At 35.0% G+C, this 27,884-nt stretch overlaps 1 protein-coding gene across 2 annotated transcripts; it reads left to right on the top strand.

Annotated features, from left to right (window-relative positions):
- The first annotated feature begins 923 nt into the window (after positions 1-923).
- On the top strand, positions 924-27,884 carry LOC143049318 (UDP-N-acetylglucosamine transferase subunit ALG14-like). Of its 2 annotated transcripts, XM_076222993.1 has the most exons (5): positions 924-1,054; positions 25,504-25,652; positions 26,351-26,473; positions 27,040-27,099; positions 27,677-27,884. In XM_076222993.1, exons 1-5 carry the CDS (start codon positions 997-999, stop codon positions 27,845-27,847), a joined length of 561 nt encoding a protein of 186 aa, XP_076079108.1. In that variant the 5' UTR covers positions 924-996; the 3' UTR covers positions 27,848-27,884. The 2 variants fall into 2 exon arrangements, with proteins under 2 accessions (XP_076079108.1, XP_076079109.1); XM_076222994.1 differs by lacking the exon at positions 27,677-27,884 and having other exon boundaries at positions 27,040-27,105.

The following is a 27,884-nucleotide window of genomic DNA, read 5'->3' as shown; positions in this document are numbered from 1 at the left end:
AAATTAAATACACGGGAAAAGGCAAAGTTCAGGAAGTCTAGTCTGATTAATCATTTTACCCCCAAAAAAAAGTCCCAGCAAAAAGGGGGTGGGGGCGTACGCCCTCTACGACCCCCTCTGGATCCGCCACTGCATCCAAATATGTTAAGATTAAATTTAGCAAATGTACAGTACTAGAACATGTATAAAGGGAGTTAACTCTTCCATCCCATGTTTGTAGTGTTTTGCCGAAATTCCATCTTTATCGGGTGCTTTTCCTGCAAAGTTTAAGTTTTTCTATAGCTCAGTTATTTACTTCCTTTACATTAACAAGATATATGTCTTGACCTTTTCCCCTTTCTATGGATTCTATTATATTGTTTTGTATTTCTACTAGCTCTAGTTTTTCAGTGTCAAAATTTTCCTCTAATCATCGGTTGGTGTAGCTAGTTGTTGGAAATGTTCTTTGCAGATGTTCATTATGCTTGGTCCATTTTCTGCAGTCTTTTCATTCAGTTTCAGTATCTTGGTGTTAGTAAGTGGTGTTTTTCTTTGCATGTTGATAAGCTTGTAAAACTTAAAGAGTTCGTATCTGCATTTGAAAGCTTTCATAGTTTCCTGCTGTTGATTCTCTCTGAGAGGCATAGGCTTGTCTTTGTGCTTTTCAAAGTATTCTCTTTGCAGCTGTCATTTTGATTTTAGGCTCACTAAACTTTTAGTGAGAAGTCACCGAGTTGAAGATTATGTTATACCATGCGAGTACAGAATGAACCCGTTGTGACCCTTTTTCTAAATACGTTTTGTTTTATTTAAAAAAAGGGGGCTATGGGCTTCAGTTGGCCCTTATAAAAATTAGGTATAATGCATACTGGGACATGTTTATATAGATCTTATTCTATGACTATCTAGTATAATACATTTATAATAGTCCCAAATGTTATTATGATCACAATTTCAGCGAAATGGAATTGAGCTTCTTGAGTTAGTTTCTCTCCCCTATCGCATTAGTCTCCAACGATGCCACACGAAGAAAAAGCAACTCGGAGCACATCAATGATGATTGTCATTGGTTCAGGTAGTAATTATATACTGTTCACATAACACAACAATGACAAGAAAGAAGTTATAGCCAACACTAATTAGATTATTGATGCGGGTAATATGTGGTCCCTTCGTCCACATAGTTCGTTCGCCTTTATTTTTGATGCATGTAGCCACAGAATCCGGGTCCGTTCGCCCTGATTCACGTTCGCCATACGACGTGTTCGCCCTGATACCTGTTCGCCCAGGGTCCATTCGCCCAGATTTTTATTTTTTTCTATTTGTTGTCCAGTCGCATAATTTTAATTCAAAAGACAAGTATCACAATAATCAGTGATGCAAATTATTTTGTCATTGAACAATTAACGATCCTAAACAAGCCATAAACTTTTAAATATTTCCTTGTTTCCATAAATGTCAAGAATATATACCATAGAAATATCTGAATAAGTTTTTTCAACTTCAATGCCCTGAATATCAATATTTTTTAGTAGGGCGAACGGACTCTCTGGGCGAACGAGCTCAGGGCGAACGTACCCAGGGCAAACATGTTATTAGGGCGAACGATCCCGATACCGTAGCCACAGGAGTTTGAAATCTTATCAATAAGGGGGTAAAAATATACCAAAGTCAACTATCATAGTACAGCTTCTACTATGATAGTCGACTTTGGTATATTTAAGAGGGTAAAAATATACCAAAATCGACTATCATAGTAGAGCTTCTACTATGATAGTCGACTTTGGTATATTTTTACCCCCTTATTGATAAGATTTCAAACTCCTGTGATGTAGCCTTGCAGAACGCCTCCGGGTGCGGGAATTCCTCGCTGTTTAACTTGTTTATTATTATAAGCTTATCTTAATTACATGTGACTATGATATGTGTATCTTGTGCATGTCAGTTAAGGTGCCTCGTGGGTACAAATATTTCAGTAAAAAATTGAACTTTTATTTTTTCATTACAAATTTTATTTATTACACTATAAGTTATTACTTTATGATATATGGTAAAAACCCCAACCCAAAAAATCGATTCAGTTTGGCCCCAGATGACTTTTAAAATTGACAAAGCTCCAAATTATCTCCTTTTGGTGCAAAATTTGAAATATCTTATTTAACTCATCTGTGACCTATATTTTTTATTATTGTTTTCATATAAGCTGTACATAAAGTAAATAATTGTTAAATTTAAGCGATTTCTGTAATTAGGTTATTTTTATGCAGTTAAGCTGCATTATGCGAGCACCCTAGATTTGTGTTCTACCCAATAAATCCTGAAATACTTGCCATTGTTATTACCTAGCTTGTTACTATGTTATATATAACTAATTGAACACTTTTTTAATACTTTTTATTCTGGATTACAAAAAAAATGACCAGAAAAACCTTAAATGATCGTCGATTTATCCAAAAGTTTTAAAGTTACACATAGGAAGAAGTGCTTATTAAAAATCCTTGTGTAGTTCATTATGACTTGTGCTTTTAGCTAAGATGTCAAAGAACAATTGTATGAAATATTTAATCTCCGAAAATCTCTTAAGACAAGCAGTTTAGATTTCCCAAATGACAAAAGTCGTAGGAATATTGTTTGTCATCAATACGTAGTACAACTACGTCAGTAGTCTATTATATAATTCAACTGTTCATGCTGTTGGCGGCAATTTCAAATTAGAAAAAGAAATTTTCGTAGCTTTTCAATTTGGAGGCAGGTGTGCAAATTAGCGGTGGTCCGAGACCTTCCACTTTTGCAAGCGGAATTTCGACTAGGATAGTTGGTTTCTAACTACGCCCGACGTAGTCGCCTTACATTTGAAATAAAATAAGAAATTACTTTGCAAACCTTTTCACCATGTTCACCAAAGTCTCCAATTAAACGAGCTAAAAACTTATTTTTATCATTATTATTCATGACGGCGATGTTCATTTTATTCAACCGCTAGCTTTATACAGAAAATCGCCGACAAATATTGTATAAATTCGAGTAAAATCGTATCTGATTGACAAAAACAACATTGTAAACACACAACAATGGCGGCCGTGAAGACAAAATTTTACAAAATCGGATCCGATTCCGGAAGCGGATAAGGGTAATTCCGGGTTTGACGATCATTTACAAAATAAATCCAAGCAGGTGAAAAAATACATCTATGCATGGTAAATGAATATAAACACTAGTATTGTAAACCAAAAGATATATGTAAAAGAAAGAAAAAGCAGAAAAATATTTTATTCAGAAACTAAAAATTACTTTTTGAAAAATTTTAATTTAAAAATCCAATACAACGTGACAGCTGGGAACAGTATATCTAACAATATACATGTTCATGGTCACAGTTTAAATTTTCTTTATAAATGATAAATGATGATATAATGCATGTGAGATGCTTTTAAATTGTAAACATATTACTGCAATTTCGAGGGGTTATTTGTTTTTTCTCAATTTTGAAGGGTCAATTAAAGTAGCTGAAAGTTTCATTCTTTATTTTCACAAATAATGCAACTATATTATATATACCTTAATGTAAGTAAATTATATGATATATAGGTGGCATTCTTTGGGCCACTCTACCCCCTCCTGTTTGATAACTTGGAAACGGTCGAGCTCCCCACCCCTAAACCATATATGAGGGGCAGATCCAGGATTTTAGGTTAGGAGGGGCGCAAACTTAAATTTTCGCCGAGCAGAGCGAGGCTAAAAAAAAATTGAGGTAAAATTATCGGAATTTTCTTTATAAAGCTGAGAAGAACCCATGAGTTGCAAATTTAAGGGGGGTGCAAGCCCGCAACCCTCCCCCGTCTGAATCAGCCCCTGCATATATTCAAGTATAGAACAATATCATAAATAAAAAATGAAATATAGGAGGAGTCCCTGGAGTTACCCCACCCCCTCCTGTTTGAGAACTTGGAAACGGTTGAGATCCACACCCCTTAACCATATATATTCATGTTTGTGACAATATGAAAAATCAAATGAAATATAGGAAGAGTCGCTGGGGGTCACCCCACCCCTCCTGTTTTAGAATTTAAAAATGGTCGAGATCCCAATCCCTAAGCAATATATATTCATGTATGGGACAATATAACAAATCAGATGAAAGATAGGGGGAGTCCCTGAGGTCACTGTTCACCCTCCTGTTTGAGAACTTGGAAATGGTCAAGATCCTTACCCCTAAACCATATATACTCATGTATGGGACAATATAACAAATCAAATGAAATATAAGGGAAGTCCCTGTGGTCATCCCAACCCTCCTGTTTGAGAACTTGGAAACGGTCGAGATCCCCACACCAAAACAATATATATTCATGTATGGATCAATATAACTAATTAAATGAAATATAGGGGGAGTCCCTTGGGTCACCCTACCCTTCCTGTTTGAGAACTTGGAAACCAATGAGATCCCCACCCCTAAACCATATATATTCATGTATGGGACAATATAACAAATAAAATGAAATGTAGGGGAAGTCCCTAGGGTCACCCTACCCCCAGTGGCGGATCCAGAAATTTTCATAAGTGGGGCCCACTGACTGACATAAGAGGGGCCCACTCCAGTCATGCTTCAGTGATTCCCTATATAATCAACCCAAAAAGGGGGGACGGGCCCCCTGCCCCCTGAATCCTCTGCCTACCCCTACCTGTTTGAGAACTTGAAAACCGTTGAGATCCCCACCCCTAAATTATATATATTCATATGTATGGGACAAAATAACAAATCATTTACATTTACTATGGGCAAGTCAGTCAGACCTCATCTTTGATCCCTGTTGTAGTGAACATTTGTCTGATTCGTGTCTCATAACTTTTGTACTATAGAACACAAACTCAGTTTTCTTTTCAGGGAAACCAGTCTATTCATACTATTACATGTTCATACTACGTCAAATTGAACTTCTAGCAGTCAAATAAAAGTAAGGTTAACCACCAAGTAGAACAACTGCAATCATTGGGAACTTGTACCACTGCAGACTCACCATAAAAAATATACATTGATATATGCATTGCTTTTGAAACCTTGATAACATATAAATTATTTGCCTTAATAAATAAATCATTAGATAAACATGAATGTACTATATATGAATGTTTAATGTTGAGGCAACATTGCCACAGTTTTCATAATTACGGTTGCCTTGGTTTTTGGTTAACTGCCTTCAGCGCTTACAGCGCTTTGATTTTATTTCGATATTACCTCTGTTTCTCCTATTAGCTCAACAGAGAAAAAGGACATTAATAAAAATGTATGCTTTTTCCAGAGGCAGATTGTGAGCTTAAATGAACGGTGACCCCATTTTTAGCTCACCTGGCCTAAAAGGCCATGTGAGCTTTTCTCATCACTTGGCGTCCGTCGTCGTCGACGTCGTCGTCGTCGTTAACAATTTTTCAAACATCTTCTCCTCTGAAACTACTGAATGGATTTGAATGAAACTTAGCATGATTGTTCCTTAGAGTATCCTGGACAAAGTGTGTGCTTCGATTTTTGATCCGTCAAAAAACATGGCCGCCGTTACTTAAAATAGAACATAGGGGTCAAATGCAGTTTTTGGCTTATATCTCAAAAATGAAAGCATTTAGAGCAAATCTGACATTGGGTAAAAATGTTCATTAGGTCAAGATCTATCAGCCCTGAAATTTTCAGATGAATCAAACAAACTATTGTTGGGTTGCTGCCACTTAATTGGTAATTTTAAGGAAATTTTGCAGTTTTTGGTCATTATCTTGAATATTATTATAGATAAAGATAAACTGTAAACAGCAAAAATGATCAGCAAAGTAAGATCTACAAATAAGTTAATATGACCAAAATTGTCAATTGACCCCGTAAGGGGTTATTGTCCTTTAATGACAATTTTTCACAATTTGTTCATCATATTTGCTAACTTTAAAAAATCTTCTCCTCTGAAACTGCTGAATGGATTTAGATGAAACTTAGCATGATTGTTCCTTAGATTATCCTGCACAAAGTGTGTGCTTCGATTTTTTATCTGTCAAAAAACATGGCCGCCGTTACTTAAAATAGAACATAGGGGTCAAATGCAGTTTTTGGCTTATATCTCAAAAACGAAAGCATTTAGAGCAAATCTGACATGGGGGTAAAAATGTTCATTAGGTCAAGATCTATCAGCCCTGAAATTTTCAGATGAATCAAACAAACCATTGTTGGGTTGCTGCCACTTAATTGGTAATTTTAAGGAAATTTTGCAGTTTTTGGTCATTATCTTGAATATTATTATAGATACAGATAAACTGTTAATAGCAAAAATGTTGAGCAAAGTAAGATCTACAAATAAGTCAATTTGACCAAAATTGTCAATTGACCTCTGAAGGAGTTATTGCCCTTTAAAGACTTTTTTCACAATTTGTTCATCATGTTGACTTACTTTAAAAAATCTTCTCCTTTGAAACTGCTGTATCAATTTCAGCCAAACTTAGGCTAAATGAGTTTTAGAGTTTCAGAGTATCTAGTATAAATTTTATATTTCATTTCCTTGTATTTCAAGAAACATAGCTCCTATGGCTAAAATAGAACATAGGAGAAAATGATTTTTTTTTGCTTTTGAAGAAAATAGGACGATTCAAAGAACATTTAAATAAATTGAAAATCCAAAATAATCATTGATATGAGATTAAACCAAAAAAATTCAGGTGAGCGATTCAGGCTCTTGAGAGCCTCTTGTTTTATTTCATTTTTCTTTTAAATATATGATCAAGTTCATTTATAAAAAAATATAGCAAAATCCTATATTAGAAAAAAAAATTGATTTAAACCCAGGAGCCCCCTTAAAGACAGTAAATATTTAGGCGTAACTATAAGCCATGATCTTGATTGGGGAACACATATATCATGTATATAAACAATATTACCTGTAAGGCAAATAAAACCTTAGGTTTTCTTCGTAGGAACTTGAAAAACTGCACACGTAAGGTTAAAAATCTTACGTACACATCACTTGTCCGTCCAGTCGTCGAATACTCTTCCCCTGTCTGGGATCCGTACAAAAAGCAACACATCACATAGGCTTAGCAGGTACAACGTAAGGCAGCCATGATTATAAAGACAGATCACCTGGAGCAGTTTCAAATATAATTAAGTCATTGGAATGGGAAAATTCAGAAATAAGAAGAAAAAAGCTAGATTAACTACATGAACTATGATATATAAAATAAATTGGGGGTTAGTTGAAGTTCCTAAGGACAATTTAACAATATCTGATAGATGTACTAGGGGGAAACATAAATTTAGGCAAATATCAACAAATAAAGATTTCTATAAATTTTCGTTTTATCCTCGCACTATTTCCGACTGGAACTCACTACTTGAAGCAGTAGGTATGTCTGACACCCTGGAATCCTTCAAAAGTGGCATATCCACTCTAACATTTAAGAGGGTGGTAAAGGGGGGGTGCTTGCACGGAAAAAACGTGAAATAAGACATAATTTCACGTTGAACGTGAAATAATTTCTGTAATGAACGTTGCACGAAAAATAAATACTTTTATTTGAACCTTTTGTGACTGAGTCACTGTCTTCTTGTATATATTAACTCTTTGTTTTACTTGATATTCCCGATTTTGTATACACATTTATGATATAATTGGTTTACGGCTTTTAAAAAAGTATTTCTTGACGATCCCTGCCAAGTGTTTGAATTTTATTTGAAAAATACCGAGCACGCAAAATAAGACTTTGAAAATCACGATGCACGTAAAATTAAATAAGCAGAACACGTTGAACGAGGCACCCGTCTTGCACGACGGAACGTCAAATAAAAAAGTAAAAACACGTTGAACGTGAAATAAAAATAAAAAACCCTTTACCACCCTCATTTAAAGGATCCACAACAACTTATTTTACTACAAAGCCATTGTACATAATGTATATATATGTTATAGTTAATGATTTTTCTTTGTCATATTATTTTTAAATTAAGTTCATATGTACATAGCACACAAGTTCTGGGAAGTTTTACACTCCTACCTAGGAGTCTACTCCCGTATTCGGAAGAAGAAAAAGTCAGTGACAATAAAATTATATAAATAATAGATGCTTAAATGGGTGTCATTTACATAGGGAGTTTATGATGTTAAAAAAACCCAGCTTGGGCTAACATATATATATATATTACATTGTAGATGAATTTGAATTTGGTAACATGATTTGTTATTTTTGGGGTTATATGGTATCATGTATTAATGTAGTCCTTGTAATAAATAAAAAAAATAAAACTTATTAGACTTTATCACTAAACACCTTTCGTTATCTTGACATCTGTCCCGGTTGACCTGAGATTCTGCCCAGCTTGAAATATTGACGTCATATAACAATCACTTTTCCATGGAATTGCACGGCATTGTGATATTTTGTATTATCACTTAAACTTTTATGGGATCCTTTGTGATATCCAGTAATGACGTACAAATAGCGAGGCCACACTTAGAAATATTTTGGTTGCACAAATATTTTGGCTGCACAAACACTACCCAAAAGTAGAGACTGTGGGTAGGTACATGTAGGTAGGTATTTTCTTTAGTTTTCTTTGGCAAAGATAAATTGAAGTGTCAGATGTTCATGAGTCTTCATGCCTATTTGATTAAAAAAAAACTTTTTCCCATAGGGCAATAAAAGATTTTTGTAGGCAGCTATTTTCTGGGTAGGTAGGGTTAGGGCTAACAAACACCTTCTTTTTTATGGCCCCATATTAAAGGTGTATTTGGAAATCTAAAACACTCTTCTGGAGAATTTGCATCATAGTACTATTGAAATCATACAACAATTATTTCTCTACATAGTATCAGACATTTTCTCTATCGAGGGTTAAAAAATAATGGATATGTGTTGTTCAGCAATGGCGGACAAATAGCAATAAAGTGTATAACAAATATGTGAACAATTAGAGGATAATAAGAATCCTTTTAAAGGTCCCATTGAACAGGTTGAAAAGATCAAAACCTGGAAGGTATGAAAGATTTCATGAATGAAAATTTTCCGGTTTTATACTACATAATATGTGTGTATGTACTTTGGCTATGTGGGGTTTGACAATCTGACACAATTGGGAAAGCTGTCAATGGGTTAAAGGTTAAGGTTAGGCTGTTTGTGGTAGTCATCAAATATATCATGACAAACTCAAAGTGACATGGTCCAAGACCACAATTGTCGTCCCTTGATTTTTGGGGTCCTACTAAAATGCGCCCGGATGAAGAAAAAGCACCCGGGGAAAAGAAAAAGCGCCCGGAGAAGAAAATATAGCGCCCGGGGAACAGAAAAAGCGCCCGGGGAAAATATTTAAATATTTTATTGGCATGAGACAACTTTCTTAAGTTATGGAAATTGATTTTTTTATTTTAGACAAGTAATTTGCAAATTCATATAATAGACCTTTGTAATAAAGCACAAAAACAAGTATGAATATTTCAATTTTAACAATAATATATGAATACTATTTCGAAAGACTGATAATAATGGATCACAGTTTATGCGGAAGATTTATAACATGTAAGACATCAAGAGACATGTTTTTCAAAAACGATATCAAAATGAAAAATGTATGTATAAGACAACTCAAATTTTACAGATAAATATTAATTTAATCAAAAATAAAAGAGGTACACATAATAAATCAGCAAAAAAAGCAGTACTATACATGTACCGTAGTTAAAACAAGGGGGTAAAAAGCAGGTGCTTGGTTTAAATCTAAGTCTAAGCATTAGATCCCTGATAACCATAGCCATTGAAACAGTTTTAGTTTTTTTAAAAAGATATAATAAATCTATCTCAGCATCTGTATAAAAAAGTGTTCACCATGCAGTTGAGAAAATATAAGACCTCAGGCACCGATTAATTTTAGTAACAAAATATACATATCCCCATTTATATTAAGGACAAGACAAGCAATGATTAGTTATTTCTTAAGGGAAAAAAATATTGTTATAAAATATTATTATTTTCTTCTCTCGGGCGCTAATTTTCTTCTACGGGCGCTAATTTTCCTTCTCCGGGCGCTTTTTCTTTTCCCGGGTGCTCCCGGGCGCTTTATAGTAGGACCGGATTTTTGTTGTTCACAAATATAGTCCCTAGTGTTGACAATGGGTTACTTGCCATTAATTTTTATACCTCTTCCAAATTTATATCTCCATGTTTAATGCCTCAAATTGCAAGAAGGAGGTGAAATTACACTGTAAAAAAAAAAAATGGGTTCAGAATTTTAAAGGAAAGTAGTGATTTGGTCCAGCTGAAAAGGGTTGAAAATTTGCACTTCGGAAGCTGTCAAAAGATATCAAGACGCCTTAAACATAAAATTGTCCATATTTTGAGTTAGAGCCTATGAAGTTTTCTATAATTTTGATGTAATTTGTCCCAAAAGTAGTTCAACACACTGTAAAAATTTCATTGAGAAAGCGCACGTGGAATTTTTAAAATTTTCATTTTTCTAAAAGAAATGCACTACGAAATAATTGTGGTCTCGGACCACATGCATTACATGTTTCATTGTAAATTTTGATTATTTCAAAAATCAGATTTATACAATATATAGACATGATAGAGGTACATAGGGTACATATATATATATACATAACACATATATATATATCAGTGCTCAAACTAGAAATCAAAAGGGGCAGGGTGCCAGTGGAGGGCAGGGCACTTGTTTTATTATAGGAAAAGGCACTGCTCATTTCTTATGTCTACTTTGTGTATCACGAGTTCACATTTTTTTTTTTTTACTGTATATGTTGTTAATAAAAGAGTGACGAAAGATACCAAAGGGACAGTCAAACTCAGAAATCTAAAATAAACTGACAACGCCATGACTGAAAATGAAAAAGACAAACAGACAAACAATAGTACACATGACACAACATAGAAAACTAAGTTGTTGTTTTGATTATTGTATAAAATTTGCATTAGAAAAGTCATTCATACTACATGTTCATAAAGCATGGCAATACACATTCATACATCACATCACTATTAACACAATGATTAACCAAAAAGGACAAAATAAACTGACTATTTTACTATTCCCCCCCCCCCCCCCCCCCTTTTCCCCTTGTCTTTAGGAATTATTTAGTATAGCTTCAAAGGTTATAGTTTAACATCACACTACCCATTTTGTAGGATTATAGCTTAACATCATCTATTAAGTAACACCAGAAGGAAGTTTTTATTGACCTTGACTGGCTATACAGCCCTTGCACAGTCGGTATATTAAGTTACAACAAATGGAAGTTTTTGATGACCTTGACTGGCTATACAGCCCTTGCATGGTCGATATTATAAGTAAAGTTACAGCAAATGGAAGTTTTTAACGACCTTGACTGGCTATACAGCCCTTACAGGGTCAGTCTATATTAAGTTACAACAAATGGAAGTCATATGTGTTATTTAACTTCTCAAAGAAACAAAAGGCAATTTTTACCAAAACGGCACACAAGTTTTTAGCTCACCTGGCCCAAAGGGCCAAGTGAGCTTTTCCCATCACTTTGCGTCCGGCGTCGTCCGTCGTCCATCGTCGTCGTTAACTTTTACAAAAATCTTTTTCTCTGAAAATACTGTGCCAAATTAATCCAAACTTGGCCACAATCATCATTTGGGTAACTTGTTTGAAAAATGTGTCCGGTGACCCAGCCAACCAACCAAGATGGCCACCATAGCTAAAAATAGAACATAGGGGTAAAATGCAGTTTTTGGCTTATAACTCAAAAACCAAAGCATTTAGAGCAAATCTGACATGGGGTAAAATTGTTTATCAGGTCAAGATCTATCTGCTATGAAATTTTCAAATGAATTGGACAACCCGTTGTTGGGTTGCTGCCCCTAAATTGTCAATTTTAAGGAAATTTTACTGTTTTTGGTTATTATCTTGAATATTATTATAGATAGAGATAAACTGTAAACAGCAATAATGTTCAGCAAAGTAAGATTTACAAATAAGTCAACATGACTGAAAGGGGTCAGTTGACCCCTTTAGGAGTTATTGCCCTGTATAGTCAATTTTGACCATTTTTCGTAAATCTTAGTAATCTTTTAGAAAAATCTTCCTCTCTGAAACTACTATGCCAAATTAATCCAAACTTGGCCACAATCATCATTGGGGTATTTAGTTTAAAAAATGTGTGGCGTGACCCTGCCAACCAACCAAGATGGCCACTATGGCTAAAAATAAAACATAGGGGTAAAATGTAGATTTTGGTTTATAACTCTAAAACCAAAGCATTTAGAGCAAATCTGACATGGGGGTTAAATAATCTATTAGGTCAAGATCTATCTGCCCTGAAATTGTCAGACAAATCGGACAACCCGTTGTTGGGTTGCTGCCCCTGAATTAGTAATTTTAAGGAAATTTTGCAGTTTTTGCTTATTATCTTGAATATTATTATGGATAAAGATAAACTGTAAACAGCAATAATGTTCAGCAAAGTAAGATCTACAAATAAGTCAACATGACCAAAATTGTCAGTTGATCCATTAAGGAGTTATTGCCCTTACAGTCAATTTTTAACCATTTTTCATAAATTTTAGTATTCTTTTAAAAAATCTTCTCCTCTGAAACTACAAGACCAAATTTAACCAAACTTGGCCACAATCATCATTTGGGTATTTAGTTTAAAAATGTGTGGCGTGACCCTTCTAACCAACCAAGATGGCCGCCATGGCTAAAAATAGTACTTAGGGGCGAAATGAAGATTTTGGCTTATATCTCTTAAACCAAAGCATTTAGAGCAAATCTGACAGAGGAAAATTGTTAATTAGGTCAACATCTATCTGCCCTGATATTTTTAGACAAAACAGATAACCTGTTGTTGGGTTGCTGCCCCAGAATTAGTAATTTTAAGGAAATTTTGCAGTTTTTGGTTATTATATTGAATATTATAATAGATAGAGATAAACTGTAAATAGCAATAATGTTCAGCAAAGTAAGATCTACAAAATGGGCGTCAAGTTGGTTACCTATTCCCTATTCCCTATTCGTTACCTATTCCCTATTCCCTATTCGTTACCTATTCGTTACCTATTCCCTATTCCATATTCGTTGCCTATTCGTTACCGTTACCTATTCCCTATTCCCTATTCGTTACCTATTCGTTACCTATTCCCTATTCCCTATTCGTTGCCTATTCGTTACCTATTCCCTATTCCCTATTCGTTACCTATTCGTTGCCTATTCGTTACCTATTCCCTATTCCCTATTCGTTACCTATTCGTTACATATTCCCTATTCCCTATTCGTTACCTATTCGTTACTTATTTGATTTTTAATATCCTTCCCCCTTTTTAATTATGGCATGGAATAGTTTAATATGGCTGCCGCTACCATGGAAACGGCACAATTGTGAAAAAAATCAGTTTTTGGTTTTTGGTGAACTGTTTGGATATGCTTCAACTCAGAATCATCATATTTTAAAACATTGTAGGTGCCCACTATATACAGGTGCTGGATGATTTTGGCGATCATTGGAACTACTATGTTGCCATGGAAACTACACCAAAATTTTCAAAATTCTCAAAATGCTCAAAACTTCATGAAACTTCACAGTAATGATAAGCAACATTGGTAGATGTGGCATTTGGAGTTGGAATTTCCAAAATAGGTCTTGTTACCATGGAAACAATGCAAAAAGGTCAAAAATTTCAAAAATAAGAATTTTGAGTAAACTGGATGAAACTTTACAGGAATGGTAACTGGCATAGGCAGAGTTGGATTTTGAAGTTAGAATTTTCAAAATGGCTGCCGTAACCATGGAAACAGCAAAAATATCAAAAATTTCAAAATGTTCAAACTTAATGAAACTTTGCAAAAATGTTACTAGACATCTGTAGATGCTCTCTTTGACTTTGGAATTGTCAAAATGGCTGCCGCTCACCTGGTAATAGGGGGAAGGGTGCCATCCGATATTGCTAGCAATTACAAATCTAGTTGTTAATACTCTTACATATGGTAATAGTTCTAAATTTGTTGAGGTAAAATGATCTTTTTATGACCTATTTATATGTGTTTGTGCTCAACCGATCCTGTTACTTCATGTTCGATACGCATTTGTTCCTTACTTGTTTTTTATACGTTCTACCTTTTAACTGCTTTATGTCCGTATGTTTGAAGATGGATCTTGGTTCGACGGGATGAAATCACCGTGTTAGCGCTTGCATAAAAAAGAAGATGTGGTATGATTGCCAATGAGACAACACTCCACATTAGACCAAAAGGACACAGAAATTATCAACTATAGTTCACTGTACGGCCTTCAACAATGACCATAGCCCAAACCGTGTAGTCACCTATAAAAGGCCCAGACATGACAACCTCATACAATTCAAACAACAAAACTGACGGCCGTGTTTCATATACAAAAAAATAAACGGAAATATGTTACACAAAAACAAACGATAACTACTTAATTTCAGGCTCTTGTCTAGGGACAGGCACATACTAACATAATGTGGTGGAGTTAAACATGTAAGCAGCGTGTACATCGTTTCGGAGCATGCTATTACCTTGTTTAATTCGTTCCATCACTCGCTTATAATTCGCTTATAATACGAGTATCTTACGTTGCACCTTTTAAAACATCATTTTCAATTGTTTTGTTGTCTCTGGTGGAAGATTTGGGCTCTTAGAGATGATATAACTCTAAAAGTGCATTTGTATCTGTTCCAGCGCTCGGATAATACCCTGTTAAATATTCGTTACTTATTCGCTTTTAAAAAGTTTGTTGTACGTTGCACCTTTTAGAAAAGGATTTTTCATTGTCTCCATGTCTCTTGTAGTAACAATGTGTTCTAAGAGATGAAATTACCCTATTAGCGCGCATGTACCCGTTCCAGCGCTCGGTAAATACCCTGTTACCTATTCATTAACTATTCGTTACCTATTCACTTATAATACGTTTGTTGTACGTTGCACCTTTTAGAAAAGGATTTTCAATTGTGTCCGTGTCTCTGGTGGTAACAATGTGTACTGAGAGATGAAATGACCCTATTAGCGCGCATGTACCCGTTCAAGCGCTCGGTTAATACCCTGTTACCTATTCGTTACCTATTCGTTACTTATTCGCTTTTAATACGTTTGTTGTACGTTGCATCTTTTAGAAAAGAATTTTCAATTAAGTTCAAATCTCTGGTGGTAACAATGTGTTCTTATAGATGAAATACCCCTATAAGCGCATATGTACTCGTTCCAGCGCTCGGATAACATCCTGTTACTTATTCGTTCCTTATTTGCTTTTAATGCACAAATAAATCGTTTTTTAATTGTGTTCATGTCTCTGGTGGTAAGAATGTGTTCTTAGAGATGAAATGACCCTATTAGAGCGCATGTTCCCGTTCCAGCGCTCGGTTAATACCCTGTTACCTATTCGTTACCTATTCGTTACCTATTCACTAATAAAACGTTTGTTGTACGTTGCACCTTTTAGAAAACGATTTTCAATTAAATTCATATCTCTGGTGGTAATAATGTGTTCTTATAGATGAAATACCCCTATTAGCGCGTATGTACCCTTTCCAGCACTCGGTTAATACCCTGTTACCTATTCGTTGCCTATTCACTTATAATACGTTTGTTGTACGTTGCACCTTTTAGAAAAGGATTTTCAATTGTGTCCGTGTCTCTGGTGGGAACAATGTGTTCTTAGAGATGAAATAACCCTATTAGCGCGCATGAAACCTTTCCAGCACTCGGTTAATACCCTGTTACCTATTCGTGACCTATTAACTTGTAATACGTTTGTTGTACGTTGCACCTTTTAGAAAAAGATTTTTAATTGTATCCATGTCTCTAATGGTAACAATGTGTTCTTAGAGATGAAATTACCCTATTAGCGAGCATGCACCCGTTTCAGCGCTTGGTAAATAACCTGTTACCTATTCGTTGCTTATTCGATTTTAATGCGCGGGATATACGTTGCACCTTGAAATAAATCGTTTTTTAATTGTGTGTATGTCTCTGGTGGTAACAATGTGTTCTTAGAGATGAAATGACCATATGAGCGCGCATGTATCCGTTTCAGCGCTCGGTTAATATCCTGTTACCTATCCGTTACCTTTTTGTTACCTATTCACTAATAAAACGTTTGTTGTACGTTGCACCTTTTAGAAAAGGATTTTCAATTGTGCCCATGTCTCTGGTGGTAACAATGTGTTCTTAGAGATGAAATGACCCTATTAGAGCGCATGTACCCGTTCCAGCGCTCGGTAAATAACCTGTTACCTTTTCGTTACCTATTCGCTTATAATACATTTTTTTATACGTTGTACCTGTTAGAATAGGATTTTCAATTGTGTTCATGTCTCATGTGATAACAATGTGTTCTTAGAGATGAAATAACCCTATTAGCGCGCATGTACCCGTTCCAGCGCTCGGTAAATACCCTGTTACCTATTCGTTACCTATTCGTTACCTTTTCACTTATAATACGTTTGTTGTACGTTGCACCTTTTAGAAAAGGATTTTTAATTGTCTCCATGTCTCTTGTGAAAACAATGTGTTCTAAGAGATGCAATTTCCCTATTAGCGCGCATGTACCCGTTCCATCGCTCGGTTTATACCCTATTACCTATTCGTTACCTATTCGTTACCTATTCACTTATAGTACGTTTGTTGTACGTTGCACCTTTTAGAAAAGGATTTTCAATTAAATTAATATCTCTGGTGGTAATAATGTGTTCTTATAGATGAAATACTCCTATTAGCGCGCATGTTCCCGTTCCAGCGCTCGGTTAATACCCTGTTACCTATTCGTTACCTATTCACTTATAGTACGTTTGTTGTACGTTGCACCTTTTAGAAAAGGATTTTCAATTAAATTCATATCTCTGGTGGTAATAATGTGTTCTTATAGATGAAATACCCCTATTAGCGCGTATGTACCCGTTCCAGCGCTCAGTTAATACCCTGCTACTTATTCGTTCCTTATTTGCTTTAAATGCACGAGGTATACGTTGCACCTTGATATAAATCGTTTTTTAATTGTGTTCATATCTCTGGTGGTAACAATGTGTTCTTAGAGATGAAATGACCCTATTAGAGCGCATGATCCCGTTCCAGCACTCGGTTAATACCCTGTTACCTATTCGTTACCTGTTCGTTACCTATTCACTTATAATACGTTTGTTGTACGTTGCACCTTTTAGAAAAGGATTTTCAATTGTTTCCGTGTCTCTGGTGGTAACAATGTGTTCTTAGAGATGAAATGACCCTATTAGCGCGCATGTACCTGTTCAAGCGCTCGGTCACAGTAATACCCTGTTTCCTATTCGTTACCTATTCGTCACTTATTCGCTTTTAATACGTTTGTTGTACGATGCATCTTTAAGAAAAGAATTTTCATTTAAGTTCATATCTCTGGTGGAAATAATGTGTTCCTCTAGATGAAATACCTCTATTAGCGCATATGTACTCGTTCCAGCGCTCGGATAATACCCTGTTACTTATTCGTTCCTTATTTGCTTTAAATGCACGAGGTATACGTTGCACCTTGAAATAAATCGTTTTTTAAATTGTGTTCATTTCTCTGGTGGTAACAATGTGTTCTTAGAGATGAAATGACCCTATTAGAGCGCATGTTCCCGTTCCAGCGCTCGGTTAATACCCTGTTACCTATTCGTTACTTATTCGCTTTTAATAAGTTTGTTGTATGTTGCATCTTTTAGAAAAGAATTTTCAATTAAGTTCATATCTCTGGTGGTAACAATGTGTTCTTATAGATGAAATACCCCTATAAGCGCATATGTACTCGTTCCAGCGCTCGGATAACACCCTGTTACTTATTCGTTCCTTATTTGCTTTTAATGCACGAGGTATACGTTGCACCTTGAAATAAATCGTTTTTTAATTGTGTTTATGTCTCTGGTGGTAAGAATGTGTTCTTAGAGATAAAATTACCCTATTAGAGCGCATGTTCCCGTTTCAGCGCTCGGTTAATACCCTGTTACCTATTCGTTACCTATTCGTACCTATTCACTTATAGTACGTTTGTTGTACGTTACACCTTTTAGAAAAGGATTTTCAATTAAATTCATATCTCATGTGGTAATAATGTGTTCTTATAGATGTAATACCCCTATTAGCGCGTATGTACCCTTTCCAGCACTCGGTTAATACCCTGTTACCTATTCGTTGCAATTCACTTATAATACGTTTGTTGTACGTTGCACCTATTAGAAAAGGATTTTCAATTGTGTCCATGTCTCTGGTGGTAATAATGTGTTCTTAGAGATGAAATTACCCTATTAGCGAGCATGCACCCGTTCCAGCGCTCGGTAAATAACCTGTTACCTATTCGTTACTTATTCGATTTTTATGCGCGGGATATACGTTGCACCTTGAAATAAATCGTTTTTTAATTGTGTGTATGTCTCTGGTGGTAACAATGTGTTCTTAGAGATGAAATGACCATATTAGCGCGCATGTATCCGTTTCAGCGCTAGGTTAATATCCTGTTACCTATTCGTTACCTTTTTGTTACCTATTCACTAATAAAACGTTTGTTGTACGTTGCACCTTTTAAAAAAGGATTTTCAATTGTGCCCATGTCTCTGGTGGTAACAATGTGTTCTTAGAGATGAAATGACCCTATTAGTGCGCATGTACCCGTTCCAGCGCTCGGTAAATAACCTGTTACCTATTCCTTAGCTATTCACTTGTAATACGTTTGTTATACGTTGCACCTTTTAGAAAAAGATTTTTAATTGTATCCATGTCTCTGGTGGTAACAATGTGTTCTTAGAGATGAAATTACCCTATTAGCGAGCATGCACCCGTTCCAGCGCTCGGTAAATAACCTGTTACCTTTTCGTTACTTATTCGATTTTAATGTGCGGGATATACGTTGCACCTTGAAATAAATCGTTTTTTAATTGTGTTCATATCTCTGGTGGTAACAATGTGTTCTTAGAGATGAAATGACCATATTAGCGCGCATGTATCCGTTTCAGCTCTTGCTTAATATCCTGTTACCTATTCGTTACATATGTGTTACCTATTCACTTATAAAACGTTTGTTGTACGTTGCACCTTTTAAAAAAGGATTTTCAATTGTGCCCATGTCTCTGGTGGTAACCATGTGTTCTTAGAGATGAAATGACTCTATTAGAGCGCATGTACCCGTTCCAGCACTCGGTAAAAAACCTGTTACCTATTCGTTACTTATTCCCTTTTAATGCGCGGGATATACGGTGCACCTTGAAAGAAATCGTTTTTTAATTGTGTTCAAGTCTCTGGTGGTAAGAATGTGTTCTTAGAGATGAAATGACCCTATTAGCGTGCATGTACCCGTTTCAGCGCTCGGTTAATACCCTGTTACCATTCGTTACCTATATAAGTGAATAGGTAACGAATAGGTAACGAAGAGGTAACAGGGTATTAACCGAGCACTGGAACGGGTACATGCGCGCTAATAGGGTCAATTCATCTCTAAGAAAACATTGTTACTACCAGAGACATGAACACAATTAACAAACGATTTATTTTAAGGTGCAGCGTATACCCCTGCGCATTAAAAGCCAAAAAGGAACGAATAAGTTACAGGGTATTATCCGAGCGCTGGAACGAGTACATACGTGCTAATAGGGATATTTCATCCATAAGAACACATTATTACCACCAGAGATATGAACTTAATTAAACATCCTTTTCTAAAAGGTGCAACGTACAACAAACATATTATAAGTGAATAGGTAACAAGCTGGAACGGGTACATGCGCGCTAATAGGACAATTTCATCTCTAAGAACACATTTTTACCACAAGAGACATGAAGACAATTAAAAATCCTTTTCTAAAAGGTGCAACGTACAACAAACGTATTATAAGTGAATAGGTAACGAATAGGTAACAGGGTATTAACCGAGCGCTGGAACGGGTACATGCGTGCTAATAGGATAATTTCATCTGTTAGAACACATTGCTAACACCAGAGACATGGACACAATTAAAAATCCGTTTCTAAAAGGTGCAACGTACAACAAACGCATTATCAGTGAAAAGGTAACGAATAGGTAACAGGGTATTATCCGAGCGCTGGAACGGTTACATACGCGCTTATAGTCGTATTTCATCTCTAAGAACACATTATTACCACCAGAGACATGAACTTAATTAAAAATCCTTTTCTAAAAGGTGCAACGTACAACAAACGTATTATAAGTGAATAGGTAACGAATAGGTAACAGGGTATTAACCGAGAGCTGGAACGGGTACATGCGCGCTAATAGGGTAATTTCATCTCTAAGAACACATTGTTACCACCAGAGACATGAACACAATTAAAAAACGATTTATTTTAAGGTGCAGCGTATACCCCTGCGAATTAAAATCGAATAAGGAACGAATAAGTAACAGGGTATTATTCGAGCGCTGGAACGAGTACATACGCGCTTATAGGGGTGTTTCATCTATAAGAACACATAATTACCACCAGAGATATGAACTTAATTAAAAATCCTTTTCTAAAAGGTGCAACGTACAACAAACGTTTTATAAGTGAATAGGTAACGAATAGGTAACGAATAGGTAACGAAAAGGTAACAGGGTATTAACCGAGCGCTGGAACGGGTACATGCCCGCTAATAGGGTAATTTCATCTCTTAGAACACATTGTTTACACCAGAGACATGGACACAATTAAAAATCCGTTTCTAAAAGGTGCAACGTACAACAAACGTATTATCAGTGAATAGGTAACGAATAGGTAACAGGGTATTATCCGAGCGCTGGAACGGGTACATGCGCGCTTATAGTCGTATTTCATCTCTAAGAACACATTATTACCATCAGAGACATGAACTTAATTAAAAATCCTTTTCTAAAAGGTGCAACGTACAACAAACGTATTATAAGTGAATAGGTAACGAATAGGTAAGAGGGTATTTACTGAGCGCTGGAACGGGTACATGCGCGCTAATAGGACAATTTCATCTCTAAGAACACATTGTTACCACAAGAGACATGAAGACAATTAAAAATCCTTTTCTAAAAGGTGCAACGTACAACAAACGTATTATAAGTGAATAGGTAACGAATAGGTAACGAATAGGTAACAGGGTATTAACCGAGCGCTGGAACGGGTACATGCGCGCTAATAGGGTAATTTCATCTGTTAGAACACATTGTTAACACCAGAGACATGGACACAATTAAAAATCCGTTTCTAAAAGGTGCAACGTTCAACAAACGTATTATCAGTGAAAAGGTAACGAATAGGTAACAGGGTATTATCCGAGCGCTGGAACGGGTACATACGCGCTTATAGTCGTATTTCATCTCTAAGAACACATTATTACCACCAGAGACACGAACTTAATTAAAAATCCTTTTCTAAAAGGTGCAACGTACAACAAACGTATTATAAGTGAATAGGTAACGAATAGGTAACAGGGTATTAACCGAGCGCTGGAACGGGTACATGCGCGCTAATAGGGTAATTTTTTCTCTAAGAACACATTGTTACCACCAGAGACATGAACACAATTAAAAAACGATTTATTTTAAGGTGCAGCGTATACCCCTGCGCATTAAAATCGAATAAGGAACGAATAAGTAACAGGGTATTATTCGAGCGCTGGAGCGAGTACATACGCACTAATAGGGGTATTTCATCTATAAGAACACATAATTACCACCAGAGATATGAACTTAATTAAAAATCCTTTTCTAAAAGGTGCAACGTACAACAAACGTTTTATAAGTGAATAGGTAACGAATAGGTTAACGAATAGGTAACGAATAGGTAATGAATATGTAACAGGGTATTAACCGAGCGCTGGAACGGGTACATGCCCGCTAATAGGGTAATTTCATCTCTTAGAACACATTGTTTACACCAGAGACATGGACACAATTAAAAATCCGTTTCTAAAAGATGCAACGTACAACAAACGTATTATCAGTGAATAGGTAAGTAATAGGTAACAGGGTATTATCCGAGCGCTGGAACGGGTACATGCGCGCTTATAGTCGTATTTCATCTCTAAGAACACATTATTACCACCAGAGACATGAACTTAATTAAAAATCCTTTTCTAAAAGGTGCAACGTACAACAAACGTATTATAAGTGAATAGGTAGCGAATAGGTAACAGGGTATTAACCGAGCGCTGGAACGTGTACATGCGCGCTAATAGGGTCATTTCATCTCTAAGAACACATTGTTACCACCAGAGACATGGGCACAATTGAAAAACGATTTATTTCAAGTGCAGCATGTTACCCGTGCATTAAAAGCGAATAGGGAACGAATAAGTAACAGGGTATTATCCGAGCGCTGGAACGAGTACATACGCGCTAATAGGGATATTTCATCTATAAGAACACATTATTACCACCAGAGATATGAACTTAATTAAAAATCCTTTTCTAAAAGGTGCAACGTACAACAAACGTATTATAAGTTAATAGGTAACGAATAGGTAACGAATAGGTAACAAGGTATTAACCGAGCGCTGGAACGGGTACATGCGCGCTAATAGGGTCATTTCATCTCTAAGAACACATAATTACCACCAGAGACATGAACACAATTAAAAAACGATTTATTTTAAGGTGCAGCGTATACCACTGCGCATTTAAAGCGAATCAGGAACGAATAAGTAACAGGATATTATCCGAGCGCTGGAACGAGTCCATACGCGCTAATAGGGGTATTTCATCTATAAGAACATATAATTATCACCAGAGATATGAACACAATTGAAAATCCTTTTCTAAAAGGTGCAACGTACAACAAACGTATTATAAGTTAATAGGTAAAGAATAGGTAACGAATAGGTAAGAGGGTATTATCTGAGCGCTTGAACGGGTACATGCGCTTATAGTCGTATTTCATCTCTAAGAACACATTATTACCACCAGAGACATGGACACAATTGAAAATCATTTTCTAAAAGGTGCAACGTACAACAAACGTTTTATAAGTGAATAAGTAACGAATAGGTAACGAATAGGTAACAGGGTATTAACCGAGCGCTGGAACGGGTACATGCGCGCTAATAGGGTATTTTCATCTCTAAGAACACATTTTTACCACCAGAGACACGGACACAATTGAAAATTTTAAATTTTTTGATATTTTTGCTGTTTCCATGGTTACGGCGGCCATTTTGAAAATTCTAACTTCAAAATCCAACTCTGCCTATGCCAGTTACCATTCCTGTAAAGTTTCGTCCAGTTTACTCAAAATTCTTATTTTTGAAATTTTTGACCTTTTTGCATTGTTTCCATGGTAACAAGACCTATTTTGGAAATTCCAACTCCAAATGCCATATCTACCAATGTTGCTTATCATTACTGTGAAGTTTCATGAAGTTTTGAGCATTTTGAGAATTTTGAAAATTTTGGTGTAGTTTCCATGGCAACATAGTAGTTCCAATGATCGCCAAAATCATCCAACACCTGTATATAGTGGGCACCTACAATGTTTTAAAATATGATGATTCTGAGTTGAAGCATATCCAAACAGTTCACCAAAAACCAAAAACTGATTTTTTTCACAATTATGCCGTTTCCATGTTAGCGGCAGCCATATTAAACTATTCCATGCCATAATTAAAAAGGGGGAAGGATATTAAAAATCAAATAAGTAACGAATAGGTAACGAATAGGAATAGGGAATAGGTAACGAATAGGGAATAGGGAATAGGTAACGAATAGGCAACGAATAGGGAATAGGGAATAGGTAACGAATAGGTAACGAATAGGGAATAGGGAATAGGTAACGAATAGGTAACGAATAGGGAATAGGGAATAGGTAACGAATAGGCAACGAATAGGGAATAGGGAATAGGTAACGAATAGGTAACGAATAGGGAATAGGGAATAGGTAACGAATAGGGAATAGGGAATAGGTAACCAACTTGACGCCCATATCTACAAATAAGTCAACATCACCAAAATTGTCAGTTTACCCCTTAAGGAGTTATTGCCCTTTATAGTTTGCCTTTTTATCAATTTTCATAAATTTTTGTAAATTTTTGTAAAATTTTAGAATATATTTTCCACTGTAATTACTGGGCCAAGTTCATTATAGATAGAGATAATTGTAGCAAAAAGAATGTCCAGTAAAGTAAGATCTACAAACACATCATGATCACGAAAACACAATTTTGTCATGAATTTATCTGTCTCTATTGTTTAATATGCACATTGACCAAGGTGAGCAACACAGGCTCTTGAGAGCCTCTAGTTTTTTGAAAAAGGCGTCAGGACAGATTAAGGCCCATATGAAAGCACCAAGGGCACGGCACTCTTCTATTTTGGGCTAACCAGACCACTGTATATCATATACAAATCCATCACAATTTAGAGTTCTGAACTATGTAACTATTATATATGTTAATTTTCTATTCTTAAATCTAGCTATGTCTCAACCCATTATCTGAAAAATACCTTATTTTGTTATTGTTTTACCTGACAATTACCAAAATAAATGAATGTCTGATCAGACTTAGTCCTTCATAAAAAATGATAACTATTTCTTTTCGACTTTTGAACATTTTATCCCACTAAATATTGACAGCATAAAATCTCAGGTTACCAAACATTACTTTTAGATATATATAACAATACATTTATTTTTACTTAATCAACAAAAGAAATGACAGCTTTAATCATGTAAACTAAAAGGTGCTAGTTTAGCTTATCTACCATTTAATTTGAATATTATTGTTAAAAACCAAAAGCGTGGGATTCTGATATCAGGATAAGAGGATTAGGGATAATGTAGAAATGGTTAACAGATACCAAAATTATGTTTGAAACTAAAATGCTTGCATATGATTATATGGAAAACCTTTCTTCACATATTTGAAATTTCTGAAGGTACAAATTAAACCAGATGCAGGGGCGGATACAGCCATTTTAAAAAGGGGGGGTTCCAACTACATGTCCCCATTCAAATACATTGATCGTCCAAAAAAAAGGGGGGTTCCAACCCCTGGAACCCCCCATGTTGGAACCCCCCCCTGGATTTATGCCTGCAATGCCTCTAAAACTTATTTTTTTATATAATTCAAAATAAGCACAAATCCAAAAAATTTTTAGCAACAATGTGCACTTTTAATTTGCGGTGACATTGTCTTTGTTCTATTAAAGTGATAAAAGGTTCACTCATAATTTTTTCTACAAAAACATAAAAATTAACAAAAACCACATGTTGGTGTGGAAAAATTGGAATAGCTATTCATCTAAGGCAGTCTTAAAGTGGATAAACATTTACCAATTTACTATTTGAACATGTTGAACAATGTTAAGAACAGTATTTTAAACCTTAATTGACTAATGATTGATAGGACAGAAAATTTTAGAAGAGAATTTTTTAGAGACTGTATGACACAAAGGGCATTTTTGTAACAAGAATTGGTGGCTTCAAACTTAATACTTATATCCTGGATTCCTGATGTAACTTTTTGAAGAAACATTTGCTTCAAAACATGGTACTTTGCATGCTTATCATTATCTTTATCATGTATATTGTATATAATTTTATAGGAGGACATACCAAAGAAATGTTGAGTTTAATAAGCTTCTTGGGTTCCCAATATTCCCCTAGATATTATATAATGGCAAACACAGATCAAATGAGTAATGACAAAGTCAGAGAGTTTGAATCATCAAAGAAAAATAAAGAAAACAGTCAGGTATGTAAATTCTTAAGGCTGCTAAAATTCTGAATATTTACATGTAGATAAACTCATCATAGTGATAGATACCAGGACTAAATTTAGTATATACGCCAGACACGCGTTTCGTCTACAAAAGACTCATCAGTGATGCTACAATTCAAAAAAGTTAAAAAGGCCAAATAAAGTATGAAGTTGAAGAGCATAGAGAACCAAAATTCCTAAAAGTTTTGACAAATACAGCTTAGGTAGATGATTGAATCACTATACTTTGGAACTTTGTTTGCTGGAATCAGATTTAGATTTGTTCTGAAATTCCAGTCAGAGTTAATATGATACTAGTAAGAAAAAACATGAACTAAATACTTGATTTATAATTCACTAAGGGGAAAATGCATTTCATGAAATATGAGTAATAAGTTACACTATATGAACTTCATAGACTATATTGCTTGAAACATGTAAAAATACAGTTTATTTGTCTGAGTGATGGTTGTCTTTATTATTCATTAAGGTACAATCTCATTAACAAAGAAATTCTCATTTGTTCGTTATTAAAAATATAAAACTACCAAAAAAACTAAATTTACATGCCTCGAAGGACAAGTTTACAGTCTTTTGGCACCTACTCAACTTCTGTGTATGTATTACTTACAAAGCAATTTCTGATATTCAGTTTAAAATCTTAACAAATTTTTTTACAACAATTTTTGCAGCATAAAATATACAGAATTCCAAGAAGCAGAGAAGTTAGACAGTCATGGTTTACATCAATATGGACTACACTTGTAGCAATTATTTATGCTTTTCCTTTAGTTTTTTACATCAATCCTGGAATTGTAAGTGTTTTAGATTAGGTTATAAATGTTAAAGCATTTTAAATTAGGATATTTCATTGAAAACAATGGGAATACATTTGGTTATATGAATTCAAACACTGCATCAAATTAAATACAGCTGTCCAAAGTTTTTTTTGGGTTATACATGCATTAGAATAGAAACAACTGTTATGACAATGTATTTTTTTTTTCAATCTCTATTTGCTGAAAATACAGGATTCTGCATGCATGTGTACTGCACATGAATAGATCACAGTGAAGATTAGGAAAGTTGTTTCAGAAACAGGGTATATTGAAGTGTAAATCAAGGGAAACATTCAAATTGACAAATCCAATTCAATTATTTATAGATGTGCAAATCATACAAGAATTATATTGAAATAATAATTTACAATAATTCAAACTCTTATAATGTTTACCATAAACCCCATATCATACTAAACTTTGATAAATACAAACTGTTTCATAGATAGATTTTGATGTAAAGAAACCCTATAGATATGTCATTGTCATAGCTCTTTGCAATAAGCTTTCAAATCTTCTAAATTAAAAAAAATTTGTTGCAGATTTTATGCAATGGACCAGGCACATGTATACCGTTATGTTTTGCTGGACTATTACTAAAGGTATAGTTTTTATTTTTTAAATCCTATCATATCTTCAATGCATGATAAACGCCTAATGCATTTTTGATTTAATATACATGAAATACATAGATTTAGGTTATGTTATTTCCTAAATGATACAGAACTGAACATTTGGACAAGTACCCCTATTGGCAAATAATTGAGATCAAGAAAAACAATCAGGAGGCTATACATCATGTACATTGATTGAGACTAAGTTCAGTCATGTAAGTTAGCGCCAGTGGAGACCTTTTTCAAGTATTTAGAACTGAAATGATATATGTTATTTGTTTGGCTAGACATCCCTGCCCCTGGCTTGCTACAGTTTTTTAAAAACATTAGTTTAAAACAGTTATGTGTAATTTTAAGACACTTTTCTCATTTTGGTTGTTGAAGCACATCCCTATGTATTTATTTTACAATATAACTATATGTTTGTATTCTTAGTATTTTTATTTACATGGTTTTATTAACTTTTATTTTATCTTATTTTGTATGCATCTTTGAATAAATATTTAGAACTAAGTACACCACAAAAATTAATTATTTTTCATTGAACATTTTTCCTTTCTTTCAGATCTTCACATTTGGGAAGACACAAATGATATATGTTGAAAGTATTTGTAGGGTTGAGACTCTATCATTATCAGCAAAACTGTTGTATTATATAGTGGATCATATGTTTGTCCAATGGCCTTCATTGCAGCAACAATATCCAAGGACAAAATACATTGGCAGGATTGTATAAACTGGGAAAATTGCGTTATTATTTATTAAAAAATGTT

This window comes from Mytilus galloprovincialis, chromosome 10, assembly GCF_965363235.1.
Source record: "Mytilus galloprovincialis chromosome 10, xbMytGall1.hap1.1, whole genome shotgun sequence".
In the NCBI taxonomy this organism is placed as follows: domain Eukaryota; kingdom Metazoa; phylum Mollusca; class Bivalvia; order Mytilida; family Mytilidae; genus Mytilus; species Mytilus galloprovincialis.
Note: the sequence above shows the minus strand (reverse complement) of the source record. Positions and strands in the feature narration are given on the sequence as shown.